Here is a 26,297-nt window from a genome sequence, read left to right as displayed (position 1 = left end):
CTGTGCTCCCCTCCTTTGTGCTGGCACCAGACCCCTCTGGCAGCACCATGTGGGCTCACCCATCACCCTGGTGTCCCAGACCAACACTCAGATGTCACAAGAGGTCGGTTACTCGCATCCTCAGGGCCTTCCTGACATTGTCCTCTGCCACCCTTGAGAAGTGACACTGCAGCCCAGCACAGCCACACGCCCCACCTTGCTGCCTCCAGCTTGGAGCAAGTGGTGATCTCAAGCCAGCTTAAGGGTAGAAGCCCCCTTTTATGCAATTCTATTGACAAAAGGTAGCAACCCCTTTTGAGCAGTTTTCTTACCTCTGAATCTATGCAACATTACAGAAAAGGACAAACAAGCTTGTCAAGAAGCAACTGTCTCTTGGAGCAGTCTAGGCCAAGCTCAGTTGTGGTTGCTCCAGACCATGGTGAGAGGCCCTCCCAGCCTGTGACGGCTGGAGGCGCGAGCCTGGCCATGTGGCCCGGGATGAGCTGGGCACTTGGAAGAGAGCTGGGGAATCCAGGCTGCTGCCAAAGGGAGGTTACTGCTGTGTTATTGCACTGGGACATTCAAAACGGTATCTGACACAAATGCTGAAAGAGAAAAATTAATACACACATCACTGTGCTACAAAAGCTGTAGGCCTTTGAATGGTGGTCGATTTATTCTTCATGGTTATCTTCAAACGCGCAGCTCTGATCTCCTCTCTAATCACATCACAGACAGGGTCAGAAAGGAAGCATGGAAAAATACAAACCAACCAGACCACATCACATGTGTCTCCAAAGGTCTAAGGCACGAGAGAAACCAGAAGGCAGCATCTGGAAAGTTTTACTTTTTATTTTTCTAAAATACAAATGTCTGTCTTGTGTTAGTAACTTTAATATGATAGGCCGAATGCATCCAGTAAAAAGGAGGCACTGGCTACAGAATTCAAAATACTGAAGGTATTTTCTGGAAAGAAATTTATTCTGTTGATCTACACTTTAGATACAACATTGAATCAAATTCATTAGTTATTATTTTTACATCAGAATCTTTGAAGTTTGGGACTAATAAACTGGAACTTGAAAAGTTTTTAAAGTAAACTCCTATTAATGTGTAGATATGGATCCATAAAAAACATAACCAAGAATTTTATACACTTTATTAAAAGATCAAAAAATAAACAATAACAATATAGAAGTAACATACTAAAATGAGTAGCATTATGCACATTTCTAAAGCACGTACAAGCACTACAGCAATATAATGTGGCAAAAAGAAAAATAAATTCAAAGCGTACACCCTGTTGGTAGCAGTTGAGGGAATGAACTATTGTGTTATGGAACTGAAATATTGCATTAACCTACGCCTGTCTGGATCCAATGATATTTTAATTTCTTACAATTCCACAGGGCTAAGTGTAATCATTTGTATATATTTTCTAAACTATACCATTAAATTGATATCTAATGTTTCCCTTACTTTGTTTTACCAGAAATGCCTATGAAAAGAAGAATGTGCTTCAAAGATCTACTTTACACAGTACAGTATAAATGTTTTTATATATTTAAATTAAAAATTAACAATTTAGGAGAACATTCTCTCTTTGATTTTAGTGATTGCCTAAAATACAATTCTCTATTTATAAAAAAAAATAGTGACCTGTTGTCAGGTGATATAATAAAGGGTGGGGAGTTGGTTCATTTTCATGATCTAAAATAAAAATATAATAAAACCAAAGCTAATCGGAAAGAAAAAAAAAATCCCATAATCCAATCTAAGAATGGTCTTATCATCCCCTCATCTGCTAGGATACAAAAGCCATGGCAACAAAATCATTTGGCTTCCACCACTATCAAATAGCATCTGTGTACAGTAATAAAGAACTGGAACCTTGTAATTCGGTGTCAGGTAATTCTCTCTGTTGTGTGTCTGGAAAAATAACTTCATTTTATTTAAGAGTTGTGTTATTTTTGCATGTTTAAATATCTCCTTTGAGAGGCAGATAGAGTTATTTTTGATGATAGAGGATGTCAGTAAAGATCACTAGCAAAGATTTAAGCAGTGTTATCATGACCATGCTCATACCCCAACAAAGTCTGACCAGCTATGATTCATTTCGCATAGTGCAAAATATTTTTCTCTCACGATCCTAGAAATGAGAAAGAGCTTGATTATAGAAATTGATTACAGCAAGGGGAGCCTTAATAACAAGGGGGTAGAACTATCTGATTATTTTGTATTAAAATCTAGGTTATCACAACACCACAAAGAGAGGCAACATCCGATTCTTCCCTGTTTTAAAGACCCCAGGGCTGCACGATGTCACGACTCTGACTCAACAAACCACTCATCAACACAACCCCGTGGTGCAGTGAGAGTTGGCATCGCCAGGAGACAGGAACCTCCGAGGTGCCAGGAGTGCTGGCTGAAGAGTGGGTCTCGCACTTGGCAGTGACAGCTCAGCCACCAACCCTGGGGCGGGTGGGAAAGGGAGACAGTGACATCAGGTGCCACCACCCTCTGCTCTGGAGGACTCAGTTCATTGCTTGAGTCAGGACCAGCCTCGTGGCAAAACCAGCGATTTTTCTGTAGCAAAATTGGGACTTGCGTTTTGCCAAAAAATAAAAAATAAAAAAAAATAAAAAAATATCCAACAAAAACCTGAACTTGTTCCAATCAAAAATAAATGGGTCAACACAGGCGCTTCAGCTTCTTCAAAATCCCCTGGTACTGCAGAGCCCCGGCAGTACCAACACAAACAGGAACACGAGGCTGCTCAGCAGGCTGGGCTGGGGGACCATGGCTGTGCTCTCCTTCAGTGGCAACTCAAAGGGGCTTGTTAACCCCAGCCTGGAGCACCCAGTGGCCACACTGCCATCAGCCTCCCTGTCCCAACACCATCCAGCAGCGCCATCGGCAGCACTGCTTTGTGCCTCTCAAAGGAACACCACGGCTGTTGTACAGCAGAGGCAACTGGCCCCAGACAATCCCAATCCACCCCTGTCCATCCACTGCTCACCAGTCCCTTCCATTTTGATACCTCGCATCAAAAGGTTAAAAAAGAGAAATCGGTAAGTTGTGACATCTCAAATTCCTGCTGGGATTTAAAACACTCGCCACAATGACAGTCACCTCCCACAGATAAACAGTTCCAGCAAGAAATAGGATTAGGTGCTAGGAAAAATGTGTGTGTGCTGCCATGGACCTAGCGGTCCTAATAGGATTCACCGAGAACACAACCTATCGGAAACATGACCTGGGGTGTGTTTGAAAATGTAGGCTGATTAAAAAAAGTAATTTGAATCTTTGCTAGTGACCTTACTAATTAATTCCACACTGTTTCCCATTCTCTGTGCTGCAGGTTGGAGCTGACCTGTTATCAGTCTGCTGTATAATAAGCTATGGCAAACTACAAAGCTTTTACAACAGCAAAGCAACATCATGCTTTCAGATAAGTTTTATAGCAAAAAACTCCTCCTTTTCAAAGCCTTAGTAATACCTATCTCTTTTACAAACTTTTCCTGTATTATTACAGACTTTTTATATTCAAAATAAGTTCCAAGGATTTCTTTCGTGGACTATGTACATAAGTGCAAAAAAGGTGTGTCTCACACATTCGTACACTAACTGAATCAGTTTAACTGCAGCATATTTGTATCTTCAACACTGTTACGGGGTCATTCCACAATATTTTTTTTCTTATGTACAGTTTTTGCTAATATAAATTAGTATTAAAATAGTTATATGTGTAATTATTTAGCCCTGATCATAACGTAATCATGTGACTGCTCAATCTCTGGAAAAAAGAAAATTGCAGGCAAAGCTACAGTACTGAAACGGATTAATTCTGAATTTCCACTGTGTGAATGAATGTGAAATGAAAGCAAGACCGGTCACTACGTTGTAAATACAGGCTGCCATGTTTCCGAAGTGAAAATACTGTGGAATAACCCTTGCCACACAACAATTTCTACAAGCTATAAAACCTGACTCTAAATCCATGTGTTGTAAACTTCTTGACTGAAAAAGTGACTTTAAAGACACAAATTCAGCGTTCACATGGGACTTTGGGATTTTAAAAATATTCAATCATATCTTTATCTGACAGTATCGAACTGTACCTTTAACAAGCTCATACTGTTACACATCACTTTTAATTTACATGTGAAAATTTCACAAATAATGTATACAAAGGTAGCCATGTTGTAGTTTTGTTGCCATAGCAACAACAACTTAATATAATTAGTTAACAATGAATCTATCATTGTAGGAGTTACATACAAAGTTAATTTTGTTCTTAAACTGTAAACTATACAAACTAGTTATGGACTGTATTCTATACCTTACCATGCTTCAGTGTTGGTTTAGAATATAACTAAATGGGCTGAATACATGTATTAAAAATTTTAAACTTTCTCTAACTCTCCTTCAAAATTAAATTCATTAGTTACTAAAGATATCAAAAAAAGCAATAATGAAAACCTTAAAAACTAATGATAGAGAAATGAAAATATATGACATGAATTAATGCGTTGTAGCCTAGTAACAATGTGTTGTAGCTCTATTTACATTTGGATTAGGCTATCAACTATTTTTTTTTTTTTAAAGTTATTACAGTCTTTAACATACAGTATATACTCTAAGGCCTTCAACAGGCACATGGTAAAATCAGGTCAATATCAAACTAAATCCATTCAACAGGAATGGGAAATTAGATTTTCCTCATAAATTTCACCTTTTTCAATTTTCATGTCTGTGAAATGTACAAGGGATAAACAAAACGAGGACTCCAGTTTCTCAATCGTTGTGTACCCGCGTGTCCTAGAGCTACTCTACCGCGCCAGCCACGGCCCGCGGGGCGGAGGGGACATCTCGACATCTCGCCGGCACACGCGCCTCCTCCTCCTCCGGCCACTGCGCCCACGACACACACCCATCTCCAGCGCCGCCTCCGCGGGGGGCCCGGCTCCGGCGGGATGTCCACCGGCACACCCGCCGGGAGGACCCACCGCGGGAACCCGGAATACCCGCGGTCGGCGGCCAGCCCGGCCGTGCTGCCCTTCAGGAACACTCCGAGCACGGTGCGGGACAGCGAGGAAGGATGGCGGGGAGGAGAAGAGCGTCGGAGTGCTCGGGAAGGGGGCCCGCGCGGGCTGGCCAAGGGAGGTAATGGTTTCTAGAACATTGCGATGCAAAAATACACAGTCAAAAATCATCAGCTAGAAATTTCCAACTAAAAAACACGGCTGATTGTGAAATCATGTTCCAAATTACTAAAAACACTGTATTTAACAAAAATAATCTTAATAGTTTTATGAATCCATTTTATTTTAAATCCCTCTTTTATTGTCTGCTTATGTTACAGTTTAGTAGTAGTACTTTTTATTGAAACTACTAACAACCTTTTTTCGTGAAAATGATCAATCTCAGCTTTCATTTTCCCTCTGCATGACCCGTTTTATCCAAGTTTCAGCATTTCTTGCATATTGTTTGCATAAGGCTGAGAGAAATGGACAAAGAGAAATAACTTTGGATAAATAAAAAATATAGGTTCATGGAAAGTGGGAAGCTTATAAAAATGTCACTAAAATTATATCGATTTAAACAAACTTACATACATCTCTTGTCAAATAAAGGATGATATTCATGCTTTTATGACATTTGTTTAGAGTCACTAACTAGCTCCGTGACTTTGTAATAGTCTATTTAGGAAATTTATAGTCTGGCGACTGTTTTTTTTTCTTTTCTTTCTTGAACAAAGAAAATTAGAGCAAGTCATTGCACAACTAGTTTAAATAGTGCTACCTCAAAATGGCATTTTTGCCGAGATTGTTTTGAATTTGGTGAAGTTTAGTGCTTCAAGCTTTTCTTTCCTTAAACTCATTTACAAATTAACACTAAATTTGCCAGCAATATAAAAACTGTTGTGGCACCTAATATAACTACCCTGAACATCCCTCATTGGACCTCTTTAATAAAAAATAATCCTTAAACGCGCTTTTTTTTCAGTGCTTTAAATGTGACATGAAAACAGCTGTATTCTAGGTTTACATTCTATGCACATCTATGCCAGATGTTTAAGTCGATAAATAAAACAGGAGGTTACATCAAAGTGTCAAGATATACAAAAATCCATTTAGCACTGAAAAAATTTCAACCTCCTTGAACTCATAAAGCCATACAAGCTTGAATGCATCCTTTCTGGCTTAAGAAGATCAGCTCTGTTCTTTGTTGAGGCACTGGCACAGGTTGTGCAAAACCCATTTTTGATACACAAATAATTTCAAACAGGAAGTACTCAAATCCACTTTTTCCACTAACAATGTTATGGTTTTGGGAAACAGAAACTCAGTGGTGAAAAGAACAGGTATGTGGTTGCCAATACAAATGAGAGTCATTGATTTCAGGCTGCTCGTGAGCGCAGATGGCTGGGGAACATCTACAGACACAAGCGACTGTCAAAACAGTGGGTCCAAAAGGAGGTCTTGGGGGCATGTTTTTTCCCCCCCTCTCTCAGGGTTTGGTTCAAAGTCTGCTGAAGTGAACAGAGAGATTCCTTCTGGCTCAAGGCCTTTTTGAGCTGGGCTCTTCAAAGGTTCATGTTATGAATGAGTCTCCACGGGCAGATGGTCAGAGCCTGCTCTGGGGCACACAGGGTGCACCCTAAATGGCCCTCTATCACTTGTGGCCCATGGAGATACATATCTAGCAAACTATCTGAGCTCACACTGGAGGAGACGGGGCAAGGAAAACCTCTAACCAGGACAAAGAATTTGAAAAAGAGAAGAAAATGTGGCCGACAGAATTTCGCACTCTACAGGATCACTGTGAGCTCAGGGTCGGCGGCCCTCCGAACACTGAGAGCTGGCCTCTTGCTTGGTTTCAATGACAATTCTCTTTCTCCTTGCATGGAGTTTGTGGATTTACAGCAGCAAATCCATTTCTTCCATAATGCCAATGATACTGTAGAGCTATGACAGGGATGAATTTGGTGGTATCCTCAACCAAAATGCATTCTGCAGCCAGATTGTTCAGCAACGCAGCATAACGACAGGCTGGGCCGTCCAGGGTGCACGGGCTGAAATGGTTTAATTCGTGCGTATGAAAAGGAGGTATTGAGAACTAGCCCTTGTTGTGCAGCAAACATTGCTCTTGATCAAGTAGAAGGTGCCAAAATACATCCACTGACCTACAGGAGCTCCATTAAGACAAATGTTTATCTACGGCAGAAAGCTTATGCCGAGCTTTTTCCTGCTTTGTTACTGCTGTGTTTGCTTTAAAGGGCCAGAGATCACGGAGGAAAAATATCACCCACTTATGGAAAATGGTGATTAAATAAATGGTGCATGCTGACAAAATCTGAAGAAGAGACACAGGAGATTTCAGGCCGAAATGTTTCAGCATGCTTGGTGGAGACAAGCCCCAGGGCTTGGTACTGCCCAGCCTGGGCTGAGCCGTGGCTCTGGGCCCACTCCAGCTAAAGGATGGCATCTGCTCCTCTACAACGCAATGAGGTTTTGCCCAACTGAAGCTGTCTCACATCACCACCTTTTTTCTGTTGTTTGTTTTGACTGCACCATGAGAACAGCGAGAGAGATTGTGCGCCGTGTTCAGCTGAGAATGCACTTCAATGGACAACAGAGCTGCAGAAATCCCTTGATGCTTTCCCCTGTCTGAGCAAATTGTTCCTGTCCCCTTACTGAGCCTGCGGTTTTGTGGTGTTGGTTTTTTTTTTTTTTTCCAAAAGTTTCCAGAATCAGCTCACTGTACTGAAAGGAATACCCTGAGCTGGACTAAAATGACAGCTGTCCTTTCATATCACTTGTACTAAAAATTTGGAGACTATTTGAAGGCAAATTTTAAATGATAAAAGGAACATTTAACACAAGCAACTTTAGCTGACATTAACAGCAAAATCCAGCAAAGGGCAGAACATTCCTGTGTCATGTTTTTCAAGCACATAATTCCTGTTTCCCACAATAACATTTTTAGTAAAAAACAAACAAAACCCCATAAAACCTACAGTATATGAAAACTTAAGACATAACAATAATGAAAAAATGGTATTGAGTATACTTGATAATGATGTACACTTTAAAACAAATCAATAGACTATGATGTAAACAAAACAGTAAGATAACACTTTAAAAACAAGACAAACATTTATCCATCGATAGTATACAGTAAACCAACAGTCCGCTGTGCAGATGCACTTATCAGGATGGTAGTCATAAAATGATTAAGTGTGTTAAAGTAATGTGTTATAAAAGTCTATTATAATTTCCTACTTGTATATCTCATATAACAGAGCGCTGTTTGTTAATTGTTTCTATAGTGCTTTTTTTTTTTTTCTTTTTTTTGACATTCCCATTGATCAGTTTTTGGTTAACATGTAGGCTGCAACAGGCTTACTGTAGAGGTGGTAGAGAACGATAGAGGGAGGAGGGGATATATACAGAAAGGCCATGCGCAGCTTCCCACCAAGAAGTCCTGGTGCTCCATAATTTTACTGTTCAGAATTTCAACATGGTCTGCTGCAGGGAAAAGAAAAAACAACAACAACAAAGAAAGAGTGAGAAGTCAATACATCTATATTTTAAGTGTCGTTCTAAGAAGATACATTTACACCCTCACTGCATTGCCCAAGAGGTTGTCATTACTATGTTGCAGAGAGAAAACATTTTACTGTGTTAATTTTCTGACATAGAGTGAAATTGCTAATAACACACTTGGCATACTCTTAAATCTGCTGTTGGAGCTTTCCCTTTCCCGTGACCTTCACACACACTGACAAGACAAATAGTGAAAGAGGGAGGTGGGCAAATAGTAGTCTGATTTTTGGACAGGATGCCAGGTACAGAGTGACTAAGGACAGGGCCGAAGGAATCCCTGATCCCTGTTAGCTCTTGTTTCCTTCAGACAGTCACATTAAATCTGATCCTAAGGAGCCACAAGTCAAAGGCAAACTGGGCTCAGAAACAAAACACAGACACAGAAACCCTGTGCTCAGGGGACCCTCTTCTGGGAGCAAATGGTCTCTCTGGGGATGTACTTGTGAAAATACTTCCCTGAAAGAACCAACACTTGTCTCCTGCAGAGCTACGCTAGCCAGCCTGGCTACCAGGACCTTGTCAGCCATGGAGGAAAAGAAAAACATCTGCCAGAGCAGCAAGTGTTTCAGCTACCCCCACTCAAGGCAGTTTTCTGGCAAAACACCTGAGCACATGCACAGTTTCACATGCTGAGGTGGCAGGATGAAACAACCTGTCCTCGAGAAATTGGCCCACCTCTAGTGTATGCACAGACACAGGTGGTAACAATGCAGGAATGGGCTCAAAACGCACTGCTGACAATGGCCACTGGTGGGTCTGTGAGCACTGGGGATATTGGGGACCATAGCCCATTTCTACAGCCTCCAACAGTGGTTTATGTCCCACAGCTGCGAGGCAGCAAGAGGACAAGTACTTCTGGCAGAGCCATGGCTCACACATCTGCTTACACTGCCCTTGTGAGGAACAGGGTCCTTGTCTGACCCAGACCCATGATGTCCAGTGGCCTGATTCCCAAGAAATTCCATAAAATTCAGTATGTTGACCTTGCTTATTCAACCAAAGGTTTTTCACAGTCCTTAATAGCATGGCTGATAGCTTGTCTGTCAGACTGTGCCATGCTCCATACTCACTAAACAAATATATCCCCATGGATGCTCCTTGCCTAGTCCGAAATCACTATTGACTGTGTGAGTTTAAGCACACACACATGTAATAGAGAAAAGAGTTCAGGAAAAAAAAAAGAAGTTTCCTGAAATAAATGCTGAAAGCAACCTCAAGGAGTTTAAAAATGAGGTTCTTCCAATCCAGATGATCTCCTAATCAGGAGGAATATGCTGTTTTACACATGTTACAGAAATGTCTCCACATGTCAGGTGTTATGTCTGTCTGTCTGTTGTTTGGAAGAGCAGTACACTGTATAATGAACATTTTCACTAAGGCCATAGCTTGGTGTCACCCCTACATGAACAGGGATCCATGGGCACAGTTAGCAGCTCATGTACATACGGTACTTAATTAAGGTCAGCAGAGATAAGGCTACCACCGAGAAAAGTAACTTCTGTTGATTGCTAATAGATTTCATTACAGAATTGCTTGCCAAGTTAATTTCCAGCATTTAAGTACTTGCCTGTAATATGTGACCTAAGGATGAAATGGGTTGCATATCTGTGTATACTAAATGGCCTGCTTTGAGAAAATCTGGTGACCTCTTGTTGAATTGCCTGAACTGCTTTTTACTCTCTTGGGGTAAAAAAATACAATGATGAACAGAAACTCTTCAAGGGATTTTATCTCACGAGCATCAGCTAAAACTCACAAAGAAAAGCAATGGAAAAATTACATAGTTGCTATGGCTGTGAAATAAGGTCAAAGGACAAACCACTCTATCATTCTCACTCAGAGGAAACTAGCAGCTTAGGGAAGCCCAGGATCTGCAGGTAGGATGAAGACTATGTTGCTTGTGGCATCCATCCTGGTTTTAAACCCACCATGAGCCAGACCCTCACTGCAGCTGAATAACAGAGCTCTGCTCAGGCCAAGCCAGCCTTGCAGATGCACAGCAACTGCTGCTGACCCAATCCTGCTTACCCCAGGAAAGGAAATGTCACCAGGAGCAAAAGAGAAGTTACACCTTTTCGGCTGACTCATTACCAGAGCACACTTTGCCACCAACACTGCAAATCCCTGAGGCACCTGCAGGCAGCTGGGAGCCGTGCAGAGCAAGAGCAACCTGTAAACAGCCCTTGGACCCGGGGGATGCACTGAGGGAGGCTGTGAACACCACAAAACAGGTATTTCAGACACAAGAAACATTGTTCATTATAAACCATGGGGCTGGTCCGTATCTGTGCTGCAGCTGTTGAATTCCTGTTGAGTCAGCAGAGCATGAAGCCACTGGGGTGCCACGGGCTCAGTCCTTCTGCCTGAGCCAGCCTCACTTTGGGGGATGCAGTGCCTGTGTACAAAGCAATCCACCACAAAGAGAAATACCAAAAAGGAACTTACTGTTCTATCGGGAACTTCTACATCTGTGAAACAAACATGCTGCTACTCAGTTCATCTACTGATAACTGGGATATCTACAGCAAAAAAAACAAAGAACACAACACATTAAAACATTGTCTTGAGATTGGTCTGTTCATTCTCTCTTCAGTATTAAGTTAGTAAGTACGTCAACGTCTTATAAAACAGGATTCATTCCCCAAGAGTCTTTATTTTGCTATACATTTAAGTACAACATAGCTGCACCACTTCTGATGCCCTGTGGAGTACATGGTGATTATACTGAGATTTTGGCTCCATAGACTACAAGACAGAAATGCCCTTAGACTATCTGGCTGAAAAAAGACTCATACAGCCACAGAGCAACACTTCACAGGAATTTCTACTTTCTTTTCATGACCAATACGAGTCAGAGTAAGACCTGCTCTACCTGAAAATAACAACAAAGCACGGAAAAAGACTAGCAATTCCTACTCTGAGCAGTAATGCACTGCCTAGGACTTATACAGGCAAAACTCAAACTGAAAGCCTTGTGACCCTGTGCTAGCAAAAGACTAGAGGATGCCCCCAGAGATATTACTGGCATTTGGCGTGGCTAAGAGCCTCCTGCAGAGCAAAGTGACACCCTGATTCCTTTGCAATAGCTCTAAACCTGAGAGCATGACAAATAAAAATGCTAGAATAAGTACTGGGGGAAAAATAAACAAAAGTGTTTGAAATGCCTCTGGTCTAGCTGCGAAAAAGTTGTGGCACACCGAATTGTCAGGAAGCATCACGAGGACAAGTTGTGTATATACAGTTCAGGACTGGTGCGGAAGCAGCCATCACACTCAGTATCTTCAGAGGAAAGTTTTGGAGAGAATTATGGCTCGGCAAACATGCACGGAATCCTGTACACTTATGGCAGTGCTACGACAGCATGTACTGCACATCCAGAGTCATTTCTGTAGGGATGGGTGACATGCTACTGGTGTAAAAAAACTTTAGACTTCACAAACTCATTCCCGATTTTTTGGTTTTGGTTGTTTGGAGATTTTTTTAGAGTCCAATTTTGTAGTGGGGGGAGGTCACTTTGTGTTTCCACTTCCACTTTCCAGCCAGGAGAGGACATGCCAAAATACCACAGGGAAGGATGCTCAGGGTGGTATTTCTGCTTGAGACTGAAAGCAGAAGTGCCGCACGTCTTGCGCGCCAGTTACGCTCGCTCGGGAGTTTTACAGCCCACGTTATGAGGACCTGGGGGGAGGTATGTTTTTGGAGAAGAGCCTGCATCCCTGCCAATCGCCCATCCCTACGCTCCGGTTGGGCTTGCTGCCCATCCCACACACAGCAGGACCGGCCTCTCACCGATCCCCAGACACACACACGCACACACACACGCACGCGCTGCCTCTGCACACCCGAGCCTGCGCTGAGCGGGTCGGGACGATGCTCGACCCCGCAGGGGATCCAGCCCTTGCCCGGTCCTCAAGATCTGAACACGTGAAAGAAAGCCATTGAAAGGGCCAAACCTGATTGGCGGTAGCTGTTGCAGCGAAGGGGACGCTGGTGGCAGGAGTTGTTGCTGCAGACACAGTGGTGGGCGTAGCACCGTGCATCATGGGCACTTTCGGAAGGGAACCATGGAAGCGACATACGGGAGGGTGGAGCGTATATATATTTTGTTTGTTTGTTTGTTTTTATGTAACCATGGCAACATGTGGTGGATTTGGGGGCGTGGCAGGAATCACAGCAACAAGCCATGTGACATCGTCATGAAGGACACATCGGGGCGCAGCATGCAATCACAGTGCAAAGCAAGACAGCGTTGGGAAAAAAAATAAACAAGAGAGAAGGGGAAAAGCCAATTACAATTATAATTAAGGAAAAAACCAAAACATTCTCAACACTTAGTACATTTATAAGCAGAACAATGATGTATTAGACTCCGAGGGCCAAATTTCCAAAGGGGGGAGAGGATGGGTGTGCTAGCAAAAGCCCACGTCAGCTCGCACCCGTGGGGAGTTAGACACAGCCAGTGCACGTTCCTTTGGGTGGGGACATTTTGGCAAGCGCACCCTCCCGCCCGCCTGGGAAAGCTTGTCCCCTTCCCTCCCCACCCCATCCCCGCCAGCAACCAGAGGTACATGATGCACTTTGCAGCGGCTGCCGCAGCCCTTTCACCAGGTTTTCTGGTCTCTCTCTAGCGGGGACATGTTTCGGCACGGGACAGAGCTGGAGGCACAGCAAACAAGTGGCTGGCAGCCTGAGCTCTCTCCAAACATATTTCAGCATGCTCCCTTTCCACCCTAGTTCTAGAGGATTTGGCAAAACTCCCCTCTTGCGGGGTCGGGGGGTGGGGGATGGAGAGGGGAAGGGACCGAGAGGGAAGAATACACAAATGCATCTGAACAGCTACAGTTTGCAGGAAGAGCATCCAAAAGGACAACACAGCAGCAGGGAGCTCGGCAACCTCCTGAAGCTGCGCGTCCCACAGAGCACAATACTGGAGGGGGATGCTCTGGTGCACACACGGGCATCCCCCAAACCCTGGGGGATTTTGCTGGGCCAAGGCACCCGCAAGAAGGCCCAGCCATCCCCATAAACATGCGGTGGGGAAGCACACTTGCCTTCCCCTCCACCCCAGCAGGCATGTCCAGCCCCAGCAGGGAAGGAGCGTGTGCCTGTGGGCTGGCCACACTCCGGCTGTGAGATGTTAGAGCGTGTGGGTTGGGGTTTCCTACAGACAGAAGTGTGTTTGAAGGACTCAGCTCCCCGTCATGCAAGCGGTGTGTCCTCCCTGTGCTATAGGGATGGGGAGGTTCAAGAGCAGAGTGCTTAGTCAGTCATGCCAAAGCTTTCAGACCTGCTCTTGGAAAGCCTTGCACCCTCCCCTCCTGCTCCCGCCTCTCTCCCTCTGGCTGAAGCGGGCACACACCTGGATGCTGGTGGTCTTGTATAACCTTGGCTGGAGGATGAAAGCTCAGCTTTCACCCGCCCTGCTGTGCTCAGCAGCTGTAGACGGAGGGGAAGGTCCTCAAAGGCCTGCACAGGTTTCAATAAGACCCAGATGCTGAGCCTGAACATAGTGGTTCCTGCAGCACTAAGTAGCATGTTCTCAGCCCTGCCACCTCATTGCATCCCATGTGCATACACAGTGGAGCCTCCCTACCATCCCCTGGACCTGCACACCTGACACTACCCTACAGAGATGACTCTTCAGCCAGTCCATGGTCCAAGCCCTGCTTCTCTCGCTGTACAAGCAGTGCCCTGCTCTGTCAGAGGGGCTGACCCCAGACGTGTTCCTCCTTAGTGCCTTTGTTAAACCAGTCTTCTAAAATGTCCTCAAAAGGACTACCAAAAATCCAAACTAATCTGCCTGCTGCTTGATACAAAAGAAAAAAAAAAAAACAACAGGATCCTCCCATTACTATTTCCTTTTGACAGATGACTTAAATGGGTTGTAAAGACATTTTAATTGACAAATTTTTGTCTCTGCAGCGGAACTAAATAGGGGTGGGAACATATCACCTTGGATTCTCTTATTATAATTCACATAAACACTGCACTGCACAGAAATTAAAAGGGATACAACCATTAAAGCCTCAAAGAAGACAGCAGATAGACAGTCACACCACTCAGCCACCCAGGTTCTCACTGATGCATACTAACTTGCAGTCTCTTTCAGATTAGGAAAAGTTGAGAAGTTTGTGTAGAAAAACCTACCAACGCTTGCAGTGGGTGTCATGCACAGAACTGACCCTGCACACCATGCATTGAAGCGTGGAAAGATGAACAAAAGGGATATTTCATTAGTGAAGCTTCAGTGTTAGATATCACTTTTAACTAAAAAGCAGGTATTCTCTTTGCAGCATTCAGTATTTAAGCACATGCAAATAGATTCTGCATATTGGTACATAAATAGTTTAAACTCAGTTTTAAGAGATCATAGCAAACCAAATTAATTCTTTAATTCTTGGGTAGTAGGGAATATACTTCTTCTTCCACCTTGGTATCAAACGATATAACTGATCCCAGAAATCAGGGCTGTTCGGGTTTTTTTTTGTATTGGGTATGCTGACTTCTTTCTGATCATGTCAGCAGAAAACAAATTGCCCTTAGAGGAATGTCATACTCATGTTAAAACTGACTTTCCAAAAGCAATTTACTCCTGCAAGCAGGGACTGGGATTCAAAGTCTCTAGTTTAAGCTGAAAGAGGCATTTTTTTTTCTAGACTTGAAACAATTGTAGTCATGATGCCATTTTCAGTGGACACCCTGAATTCTCCCCCCGTGGCAACCCACCATGCTGATCTCTCAATAACTGAACAGTACATACTAAGAAAAGCAACAGCTCATTTCCCCTCCCCACAGTGAGAGCTGCGACGTGCCACCTCTCTGCTTTGCCTTCCAGAGCGCTGCAAAGGCTGAGCCCAGATCTGCAGCCTGATGGGTAACGTAAATTCATCAGAGACCTGTTCTCTGACTGGAAATATGCTGCTCTGCCCAGCGTTAATGTCCTCAAGTGAGAGCAGGTGCCTGCAAGCAGACCTGTTACACATCAGCCCTGTGTGTAATTTCATTGCCATGAGACAGGGCACCCCAGCACAGCGAGCGCTGGGCAAAGCTGATTTATGGTGCTCGCATCAGAAACGCGTGTCCTTATGTCAACTTTGGCAACTGCGACCTTGAGGAAGAGGAGTGTGCAGCCAGCTGGGGGCCTTGGCATTCTCAAAGGTGTCAGTGTTTCCTGAGGTACTTCACTTGGCACCCAACAGTCAGCTCAGCCCAACCCCTTCGACAGCACTTTGCAGAGCACAAGGTGGGAGGCTACTACTCAAGTCCCTTTCTCCATCTTTTCCTATGAGAATCCATTTCCTTGGAAGAACAACTTGGCAGCTGCTGAGTTCTGAGTGTCTCCAAGGCTTCTCGTAACGTAAAGGGCACACGAGCACAGGGTTTAGGTCCCCACTCCACCTGAGAGTTTGGTCTCAGGATAGGACTGTCTCTAAAGCTTTTCCCATGACCCAAAGACACAGCAAGGCCAATGTTCAGGTCCACTGTGTGTTCATCTCCAGAGGTCAGCCCAGAGAAACACTTTGTATATTTTTGTGAATATCATCTGGCAAGTAAATATAGCATTAAACATTAAAAACATTGGGCATTAATTTTCTCATGATGCTCTGAATGATAATAATAATACTAAAACACGAGCTATCAGCTCTGGAATATTCCTAATTCAGCCACTTACAATGCTTACTACTCTAAGCAAGTTTTGTTTTTGATTTGGTTGCAGTGAGCAGATGTTAATTGGCCAGTCAGCAGTCAGTCACATCTGCCATGTTAATATTTCCACTCCTATATGGATTACTGAACTGCATCTTTCAATTTTACTCTGAGACCTTAAAGGTACAATAAAAGCTGGGAGTTAAATTGCTTTTAAAAAGCTTAGGGTATCGTACTGGTCAAAAGACAAGTAAGAGGGAAATATATGCCTTTAAAGAGGATTACGTAATTCGTATTTACTAAAGACAAACCATTCCCTCTATAAACATCACAACTGCTGGAATATGTAGGTCACTGAGACAGAAGCTCATGAAGATACCTGCAGCTTCAAGAGAGCAGGCATAGAGGTCCATAAGACATTTTAATATGAGTGTGTAAGAGCGCTACGCAAGAGTTAAAGAATTAATTTGGGATTAACCAGTTGAACCATAAGGAGGAGAAACAGAAAGTATGAATTCAAGAAACATGCAGACATTTTTCTTAGTTTGACTGCTTAAAAAAAACCCCAAACCACACAAAAAAATGCTAAGAAGGGACTTTTACAAGTGAAAAGCTCTGAATTGTAGTACGTGAAGGGAAAAAAAAGGTCAAACAGATGTTAATTTTTCATCCATTTTTAACATGAAACTACACACCAATACTCTTTTGCTAAGGGCTCTTACAAATCTGCTCATTAGCTGAACACTGAGGTCATAAAATAAACAACCATGGTGGTGGGGAAAGCAAGGAGATGCTTACCTGTGGGGATGAATGTAGGCTGTTGCAACTGCATGTTGGCTAGAGCCTGTTGGTAGTGGAAAACGCTTGGGTTAAAGACTGTGGTGGCACCATTGTTTTTTTCAAGTGCTGGCCTCTTTGGTAAAGGTTGAAGTGCACCAGGCGGCAGGGCCTGTGGATAAGGGATCATTAAAGACAAGTGGAGTAAATAAAGGGGCCCAGATGTAGGTCATGCATGCAGTAAATAATAGGGGGTCTTGGCTGCAAATCACCTGCAACTGTGATCAACTTAGCGAGACAGGAAAGAGAAGAGCAGCTAAGTCACAGTACAAGTAGTAGATGAAACAACAGCTTCACTAGGTAAGCAGTTAGTAAATGCACTAGGAGAAGGGGGAGAGTCCAGAAGGAGGAGGGATGCTAACGAGCTTTTCAGCAGGACTGACTTGGGCACAGAGGTAAAAAAAAAGCATGAGGAGAAGGAAGGGGAGAGCTGATCACCTGGGTATGGTGCTACAAAGAGCAGTTGCAGGCAACAAGCATTAAAAAACCCAAAACAAACAGGTAAGAAAAATATAGTAGATGACTATTTTAAAACAGTAAGATTAGCATAAGCAACAAATGCCATGGAAAAAAAGGGAAGTTTGCCTCTGGTTCAACACCTGCCTACATGTATGTGTGCATGTGTGGAAATGTGCACACTGTGTGCAGCCAACCCAAGTGTCCAGGTGGTAAAGCAGTAGCTGTTGCTAATCACGCACATAACATTACATTTACTGTAAAATGCATTTCCACTTGTTAGTAGAGAGGCTGAGCAACATGGTCAAGACCAGGCCTGATTCTCCACTGCTCACACCAGCAGCACAGCCACCACCAGCACATTTGGACCTGCCCTCACTTTCTAGAAGGTGGCCTCCATCAGTCAAATACTGCTCACTCATTACTAACAGTGGAAAAAGCCATTGACAAATCCCCTCGTTTTGTTCTATCACACCACCAAGCTCCTTCCAGCCTGTTAAACCTGTTTCATGATCAGACTTGGTAAAAAGCATTAACCCAACTCAGGAACTTTTCTCAGTGAGTTACTCATCATTCACCCAAGCGTGTCTCAACAGCAAAGTAGTATGTCAGGTTCTTAGGAGACAGGAATGTTTCTAATGATTTACAGCTTTTCATTGTACCCAAGTAGAAACCACATTTTTTTCTCCACATTGTGATAGAAAAGGGTCCTTTTTAATTATGCCCCGCAGTCCTTTTGCACGTAACGCTCCCATTGACGTCAATGAGATTTACGCACGTGGAAGTCATGCAGAATCAGGTCATTTCTGACTGTTGTTAGTCTGTATCATGTAGCAAAGCAATGGCTGAAAAATAGGGTTATCATACCTACTTTTTTTTTCAATAGGTGACAGTGAATGGTAGGCAATGGAGGAGGTTTGGCTAATGAAGGGTTAAAGCTACAAACAAACAGTACTCAGAAGAAAGGACACAGGTAAAGAGATTTTAAAGCATTATGAAGATCAAGACACAACAGAATGTAAGTGAAAGCTTGCAATAGTTTGTCGCCATCTAGAAACAGGTTTCACTTTAAATTTAATTTGCTATAGGAGACTGCTCATCTGAGAAATGTTAAGTAAGATACTTCCAGGAAAAACATTACTCCATCCTACCTCTATTCATATGGTGGCTTTTGGGTGGTTTTAATATTAAAAAAGAAAATTAGAAGAAATTGCATTTGCAAAATTGCATTTGCAAAACTGCCCTCAGACATGCACACATCCTCTTCTAATGCTAGCAGGCATCCACTGGCAGCATTAGGATTTAAGCTTTCCAGATTTCTTCTGGTTGGTACCAGAAGATAACAGTCAAAGATGGGACAATATTCTCAGACACAGACGCCAAAATCTTTTACTTCAGGTCCACATTTTAGGATGAGGTCTTTGAGGTAAAGATCTAAGAGTTTTCATTTCTAGGTAAGCTCTCATTGGTGTCTATGTTAAATCTGACTGTATCTATACCTCATCTATTTAATGATGGCTACATGAATGTTCCTCCAGGCACAGGAGTCATCTGCAGCTTGTGGAGACTGGAGTAGCCTCATGTACATCAGAGAGGTTTTACAGATTAACACTGACTGAAGAACTTGCTGCTTGAATTCATGCTCCTTACAGTGCCTGATTGCTAAACAATTATTTTCAGACACTTCCAAAATCTGCCTCAGAAAAAGAATTTACTAATTACAGCAAAGCAACTGTGCCAGGCACATAATAGACTTTTGACTCCCTGCTTCTTGGCCAAAGGCTGTCACCACCCCAAAAAGCACATTATCTCATAATGGCAGTGCCAAAGGCAGAACAGCTGAAGGCTTTGAGGCCTTGCCTCAGCTCTTCACAGGACAATTCCCAAGCCCAGCACTAAAGTCAGGAGCACCAACAGGCCACAGGAATGTCAAGGCACAACAGACTATCCCACAGTCTCTCCAGCATCACCCTTCCTTCTACCCTGTTATAGTTCCTTGGGAGAAAAGAGCTATGGCAGTCCCACCACTGCTCCCTGAACATCAGCCAGGTAGAGAAACCCAAATAAATAAATGCAACATCTCCAGAGTAACTTATTCTCACTTCCTTTTCTGCCTCTGTGTTTGTGTGCACACACGGGTACACAACCAGTGCAGCGTGATCCGTCCACTGCACCGGTGAAAGGGTTAATTCAATTCAGTATCCATGTGATAGCCTTGCACTGATTCCAATGAACAATTTCCACTACAAAAATACCAGGAAGCCTCTCATTTTTGGACTGGGAAAGCCACATTCCTGCTGGAACAAGCATCTGAACAAAGAGGCTTGTGCCACTTCTCTGCAAGGCAAGGAAAGCAATCCTTCAGCAAGACTGACAGATAAAAACATACTGCATGCCAAAGTCAAAATTTCCCATGTGCCAGTTAACAAAACTCTCTTTATTTTTTTGCAAGACAAGAAATGGATTAAATCTTTGCAACAAACAAAATATAATTGCGCCTGCAAGTTCCCCTGGCATAACAATCTCCTGAGATCAGATCACACTTTCATCCCTCTGCACTCAGCAAAGAGGGGCTGGGTCTGCTGCTTCAGCTCCAGGTGTGACAAATACAGACTGATCTGAGAGGGCAGAGGCAGCCCCCGTTCCCTGGCAAGCAGCAGAAGCAATGTGAGCTGTTTCCTCTGAAGATTATACATGCTGTTATCACCACTGTGACTCCTCCTCTGGTGAAGTCTTTGAGAAGGGTTCAAAGGAGGCGACATATTCCAACATGGTTGCAAGCCTTCTGATGCATCAGAGCAGGAAGACTATTAACAAGTGACTTATCTCGTGGGGTTTTGTTCAGTGGGGGAGTAAAAGGCTCTCCCATTCTCTGCCAGACCATGTCTCCTCAGAGACGTGGCTCCTGGAGAGGGCAGCGAGGCACTGTGCAGGTCCTGCCTGCACTGGCTTTGGGAGCAGCAGGAAGTGAGAGGCTGCGATGTCATTTACAGCATCATTCCACCACTGCTGGCGGAAGCCAGTCCCTAGTAAGGCTTCCTACTGCTGCTGCCTAAAACTCTGATAAGGAATCCCTTGACTACTTAAACCCAAAAGCAAGTCTTCAGAGAGGATGGGGAGCAAATCAGCCTCTGCTTCCTAGCTCTGGGAATGAGAAGCAACACCAGCTTGATGGTTTCATGGTTCCACTGTGTCCATTATTCCCTATTCCCGCTGTAGCTGGGCAACAGCAGCTGGTTTTTTTAGATGTATTGAATCCCTTGTTATTTGAGAAAATGGGAAGGAGTTGTCTTCTATGGAGCCAGGACTGACAGCAGACTGTGAGAATGGCTTTTGCCTCAATCTGAGCATCACAAAACCAAGTAAAACGTATTATTTGAGACTCACAAAATAACCGAAGGTAGCTTATATGAAGACAGCTTGCAGGCAGAAGTTCAGGGAGCAGATCCTGTGCCTGAGACTGAAGCAAAAGGCACCCAGAGTGAGTTCCCTTTGCTGACACTGTCCCACTGGGATATGAGGGAAGGAACCAGACAGTTCCTCTGAACATGCCACCTAGGTCCTGCAGTGAACCTGGCTTTAGTTCCCAGCACAGACCTCCAAGGACACTGCTTAGCCCTCTCTCCCCCTAAATCTCACTTGTGCCCATTGCACAGGAACATCCTTGTGCAGGGCAGTACCAGCATGGCACTGCCAGGCAAGGCTGTAATGTTGTGAATACCACAAAATGTTGCTGGATCTATCCAACACCACCCAGTCCTCTGGCATTTACAGCCCACCGCAGACCTAATGAGTTAAATTCTCACTGAAATACTGCATCTCATGACTCCAAAGCTGCCAATGTCTGAAAAAAACACTTCAAAAGCCAGAACTGCCTCCCCTCAAGATTATTCACTGCCTCCAAAACACAGCCAGCCTTCAGGAGGCAAAGCTCAAATATTAGTGAATGGTGTGTGGGGCACAGGATTGGCATGTCTGAAAGCACACTGCAACATTTCTGGCTGGGATGGGCAGTCTCCCCGGGCACTAACACCACAGACCAAGAGCTTTCATGCAGACTAAGATGGTTACGTGCAAAGCAAGAAGGTGAAAGGTCCAAGTACCAGGTCAAAGGTTGCCTCGAGCGGTCGCTTCAGTGATCTGACAGCTGGCTGAGTCTTAATTAGCAGGCAGCGAGCACATGATGGCAATGGGCCAGGGAGGGGGGTCAAGCACAGTAACAAAAACAGCAAGCAGAGGTGTGTCAAGAGAGAGCAACAATTTGGGGAGGCGAAGAGAAAAAAAAAATAAAAAAAGTGAATGCATTATACAATATATTAAAAAAAGACGAGGCATGCACAACGTGGGGTGGCTGGGTAATTACCTGGCCTAGCGGCTACTCAGCTATTTTGCCTCGGTAAGTTTTAAAAGTAAAGAAATGTCATCACAGGACATGTGCTTTAGGGCTTCGTCGCGGCGGCTGGCACAGCGGGTCAGGAGCGCTCGGGGATCAGCACCTGCAAGGGCACTTGCACTGGGCTGCAGCCCCAGTGCTGCACCTACAGCCATGCAGGGGCCAGCAGAGCACTCGTGGAGAGGGAAGGACCACCGGACACGGAGGGAGCTTCAAGCACGTGCTGAAGTGCCATCCTGAACTGGGGACCGAGCCTGGCCCAGTTCATCCAAGCGCTGCACTGACTTCAGCCAAGCAGGAGTGAGTAAAGCTACTACTTGTGCATCTCAAGTAACTGCAGGATTGGGTCCCTCAGAAGTTCTGAATTTAGATTTGAAATCATTCCAAATCTGGTTTTAGAAGGTACACCCACTGTCTGTCATCTATATTTTGGTCCAAGAAAATGGGGCACCACTCTTCCCATTATTAAAGTCTTACACCTCAACAGATACAGTAAATGCATCAAACCTTGAAAAGTCAATGAATAATGTAGGCTGTTTTGGTAGCAGGAGTGATGCAACAAGCCATCAATAAATATTTTAAAGGTTCTAGTTAACAGCATACAAATAAGGTTAATTACATTTTTAAGAGAAGCCAGCAGCATGAATAAAACATGCATTGGCTTTGGTTAAGTAGCAGTGCCCTAGATAATTAGTGAAAAAATAAAGATTCAATTGTAAAAAACACAAGAGTTTCATTTCAGAAGGTTATTTTTCAACAGACCTGGGTTCTTATCTCAACAATAATAAAAACAATCAGAAAACTAATAAATAAACTCTGCAGGACAAATAAATACTGCAGTATAAACTGGTTGTTCAAATTACATTCCAGGTAATATTGATGCAACAAGGAGGGCACTTGTTTAATTTCTAGAGTTGCCCTGGTTTTGCATTATGCTTCAGCACAAATTAAAAGCAAATTCCTTTACTATCTTAAAAAAAAAATGTATTTAGAAAAATTTTGGTAGCCTCAATTCTAAATCAAAGAGGAGGCAAGAGCCTTTCTAATATTAATTTAAAAAAATTTTTAAAAAATCACAGAACAGATGAGGTTGGAAGGCACCTCTGGAGATCAGTTAGATCAAAATCCTGCTCAAAGCAGGGTCAATTACAGCAGCTTGCTCAGGACTGCATCCAGGCAGGTTCTCAGTGTCTCCGACGATAGAGATGTTGTAGTGTTTGATCTTTTTTTGGTAAAGAATTTTTTTATGTTTAAATGAAATGTCCTGAATTTCAATTTGTGCCATTGTCCTATTCGCTGGACATCAGAGAAGAGTCTGCCTCCACCTTTTTTATGTCCTGCATCAGGAATTTATACACATGGTTAAGATCCCCTGGACCTCTTCTTCCCTCCCCAGCTCTCTCACCTCTGGAATAAACAGGTGCCATTAAACTGAATTTAAAAAAATGGCACACTCCAGCTAAGAGTTTCATCTGGTAAGTCTTCCTTTACTCCTTTTCAGAAGTGTAGATATAGACACAATTCAAATTAAAGTGCAGTGGGACCACCTCTACCAGGTCCAAAGCATCAAACAGGTCAGGAAGTCACCCCTGGTTTGTGTCTTGTAATTTCACTAAGCCTTGGCAAAGTATCAGTCACAAGTTTGTTAAGCTCAAACAATTGATATCTTGTCTGTTTTAAGTGGAAATTTTGCTACTGACTTCAACAGGCCAGGATCTCCCTGCAAGGGATCTAATTGTGGGATGGGCAGTCTTTGCTTTCATTGTGTACTGAGGAAACTGAACTGATCCCTACGATTTAGCCAAGGAAGGTTCCAAGTGCTGCTGCACTTGCATTCATGTCACATCACAATGTCATGTCAGCAAATCATGGGGTTGGTCACCATGTCCATACCTGGTGAGATGTACTGTGCCACTGAGGGCTTCATGCTGTGGTGAGCACAGAGAAAGGATGAAGAGATGGGATGCATCTTGCACATGCTCTCGGCTCTCTAGTCAGCCATTTACAAAGCTCTCTACTTTTCCACAAACAACACACATGACATGTGAAATCTCTTAGCAATGGAATTACAGCCTGAGAAGAGCTCTACTTACCATTGCAGCTGCAGCTGTCTGGTTCACCTGGTGTTGAGCTGCCTTGATTTTGGCTTGCAGGTGTGCAGGGGGATGAAAGTACTTGCATTTCTCCCTAGAGCATCGACCTTTGATGTAATCCATGCAAACTGTAACAGTATTTTCATTTGTGTCTATCATTGCAATATCTATAGGGTGAGCATAGCGGCAATCATTCTCACCACGTGTGCAATTTCCACGCTGAAACTCTCGACAAACCTTAAAAGAAAGTCACATTGTTGAGCAGAACATCAAGTTACTCTTCATTCAGTATTTTCAACACAGAATATCAGTTCAGTTGGCCACATTAAAGCACATGTGTATTCTAAATCCATGCTCATCTGGGGCAGCACATATATCAAAGTCACAGGAGCAACTGGTACTACTCACAACTGCTTCAGGGGATGAAAAAAACCACAACATTAATAAGGGCAATTACCAAATGCAAGTGAAATACATAATTTGTGCAGAATGGAAAGTGACCCCATAAAGACAATGTCATTTTGACAAAACCTGGGGAGCTCAGGATTCCTGCTCTGCCTCTAAAGCTTAAATGTTAATAACTCTGCCATTTATGTCTCACCTACATTATGTATTTGTTATGGAGTACACTCTTGGGTAGGACATTTAATTCTAAATGTTACATGCTGCTGTTATTTGCAACAAGTGCTTTTTCTTAAATATGAGGTGCCTCTTTCACGTAAATAGTCTACTGCCCTTCACAATAAAACCCCAACCCTGGCATTACATGACAGCACATTTGATTACACAGCAATGTGTTTGAAGGTGTTGCCAAAATTACTAGTTTTATTAAGATCTTGCAGCTCCTTGTAAGTTATGAGCACTGAAGCATCAGAGGCAGAGGAAAAGGTTTCACAAAATCGATCTGCAAGGTTTCCTTGTCTGAGGAGCTGAGAGAAGTTGTTGAGTACTACAGATAGTGGTGCAGATCACATACCATGGCACTATCAGACTGAGTGTGGGGAAAGGTGAGACGTCAGCAAGGCAAGATAAAGCACATAATACAAAACAATGTGTTTTGAAATTACACCCTTCTCCACTACCTTCCTGTGTTATAATTTACACCTGCAGGGGCCTCTGAATTCAGGTCCTCAGCCCTTATCTCCTGCAGAGCCTCTGCTTAGGGTTTCAAAGAAGTTGTAACTCCTCTAACACTAAGTCCCAGCATGCCCAGCCAACCGTGGGGGGAGAGATGTCTTTCCAATGCCCCCCACACACCACTCCCATCTTAAAGCTTTCTGTAAGAGCTCAATAAGCCCATCTCTAGACAAGGGAAGTGACTGCTACTTCCAAAACATCTCCTGCTCAGTGTAAGAGCAGATCACCTACTTGCATTTCTTTTTTTGAAGTGTGGCAGATTACACACAAAAAACAATCCCAACCCTGCTCTAACACCCAGTGAAATCAGGAGAGTAAATTCTCCCAGATTTCCAAGGATTTGGGATTAGGCCCCACAAGAGTCTGCTCTATCAGACAGCAACAATTCTGTGTTAGGAAAGCTGCAAATTAAATTGCACTGTGCTGCATCAGGTCATTCTAGCAGAGAGCAACAGCTGGGACCACATGTCCTGTTCAGCCCTGTCAGCAGTATTGTATCAGATGTCCAAATACCTCCAGTTTATCCGTACGCATCAGTTTCTGCCCGGCAGAGCCTCCTGGTACTGTAACAGTGGGATTTCCAGAAACCAGGACAGGAGTATTTGGTAAAAGCTCTGCAGGAACCAAGCCCATCCCAGGAGAAACATGACTCAGGTAGGGACTAAAAGCCATCGTGGGGCTTGTTGCAAGCGATGGAGTCACAGGAAACGTTGTCTGTGTATGGAAAGAGGAAAAACAAAGTATTAGTTAAAAAGCTCTGTCTTGGATTACCCATCAAAGCCTTGCATCACTTCAATCCTTTTAGACAATTTGATTAGCCACATCAAAATGCTGTGCTCTCCAATCTATTCATTTATTGCCATTTATTGCGATCCATTGGCTTCTCCTGACTCACAGATTTGTGACTCATCCCGAATACAAGGCATGTTTATTTGTCAGATCAAAGCATATTGATGATCTTTATAGTTTAATGACACAATTAAGGATTTCATGCCAGCAATTAGGGCAGGCCCAAATTAAACAGACTTCTCATTCCCAAATAAATGTCTCAGCTTCTGTATGTCTACATTGCAATACTGCAGGGAGACTCCAAGGCAAACTGCAGCTTCAGGATCTGGAAGCAGGTAACCTCATCATGAATTC

The 26,297-nt window shown here is 43.5% G+C and overlaps 1 protein-coding gene across 5 annotated transcripts in view; it reads right to left on the bottom strand.

The window, feature by feature from the left end:
* Positions 1-1,116: 1,116 nt before the first annotated feature.
* Positions 1,117-26,297, bottom strand: part of MBNL3 (muscleblind like splicing regulator 3) — a 92,193-nt gene continuing 67,012 nt past the window's right edge. For 2 of the 5 annotated variants that reach the window (XM_027645181.1, XM_027645184.1), the window contains exons 4-10: positions 25,668-25,868; positions 24,018-24,254; positions 17,037-17,187; positions 14,739-14,774; positions 12,545-12,639; positions 11,037-11,110; positions 1,117-8,513 (exon numbers count right to left, since the gene is read on the bottom strand). In XM_027645181.1, coding sequence (XP_027500982.1) covers positions 11,054-11,110; positions 12,545-12,639; positions 14,739-14,774; positions 17,037-17,187; positions 24,018-24,254; positions 25,668-25,868 — 777 coding nt within the window. In that variant the 3' untranslated portion in view covers positions 1,117-8,513; positions 11,037-11,053. The remainder of the gene's footprint in view (positions 8,514-11,036; positions 11,111-12,544; positions 12,640-14,738; positions 14,775-17,036; positions 17,188-24,017; positions 24,255-25,667; positions 25,869-26,297) is intronic. The other 3 variants (XR_003527944.1, XM_027645183.1, XR_003527945.1) reach the window with 3 other exon arrangements.

Source organism: Corapipo altera, unplaced genomic scaffold, assembly GCF_003945725.1.
Source record: "Corapipo altera isolate COAL_440 unplaced genomic scaffold, ASM394572v1 65, whole genome shotgun sequence".
NCBI lineage: Eukaryota > Metazoa > Chordata > Aves > Passeriformes > Pipridae > Corapipo > Corapipo altera.
The sequence above is the reverse complement of the archived record's forward strand: the minus strand, read 5'-3'. Positions and strand labels throughout refer to the sequence as shown.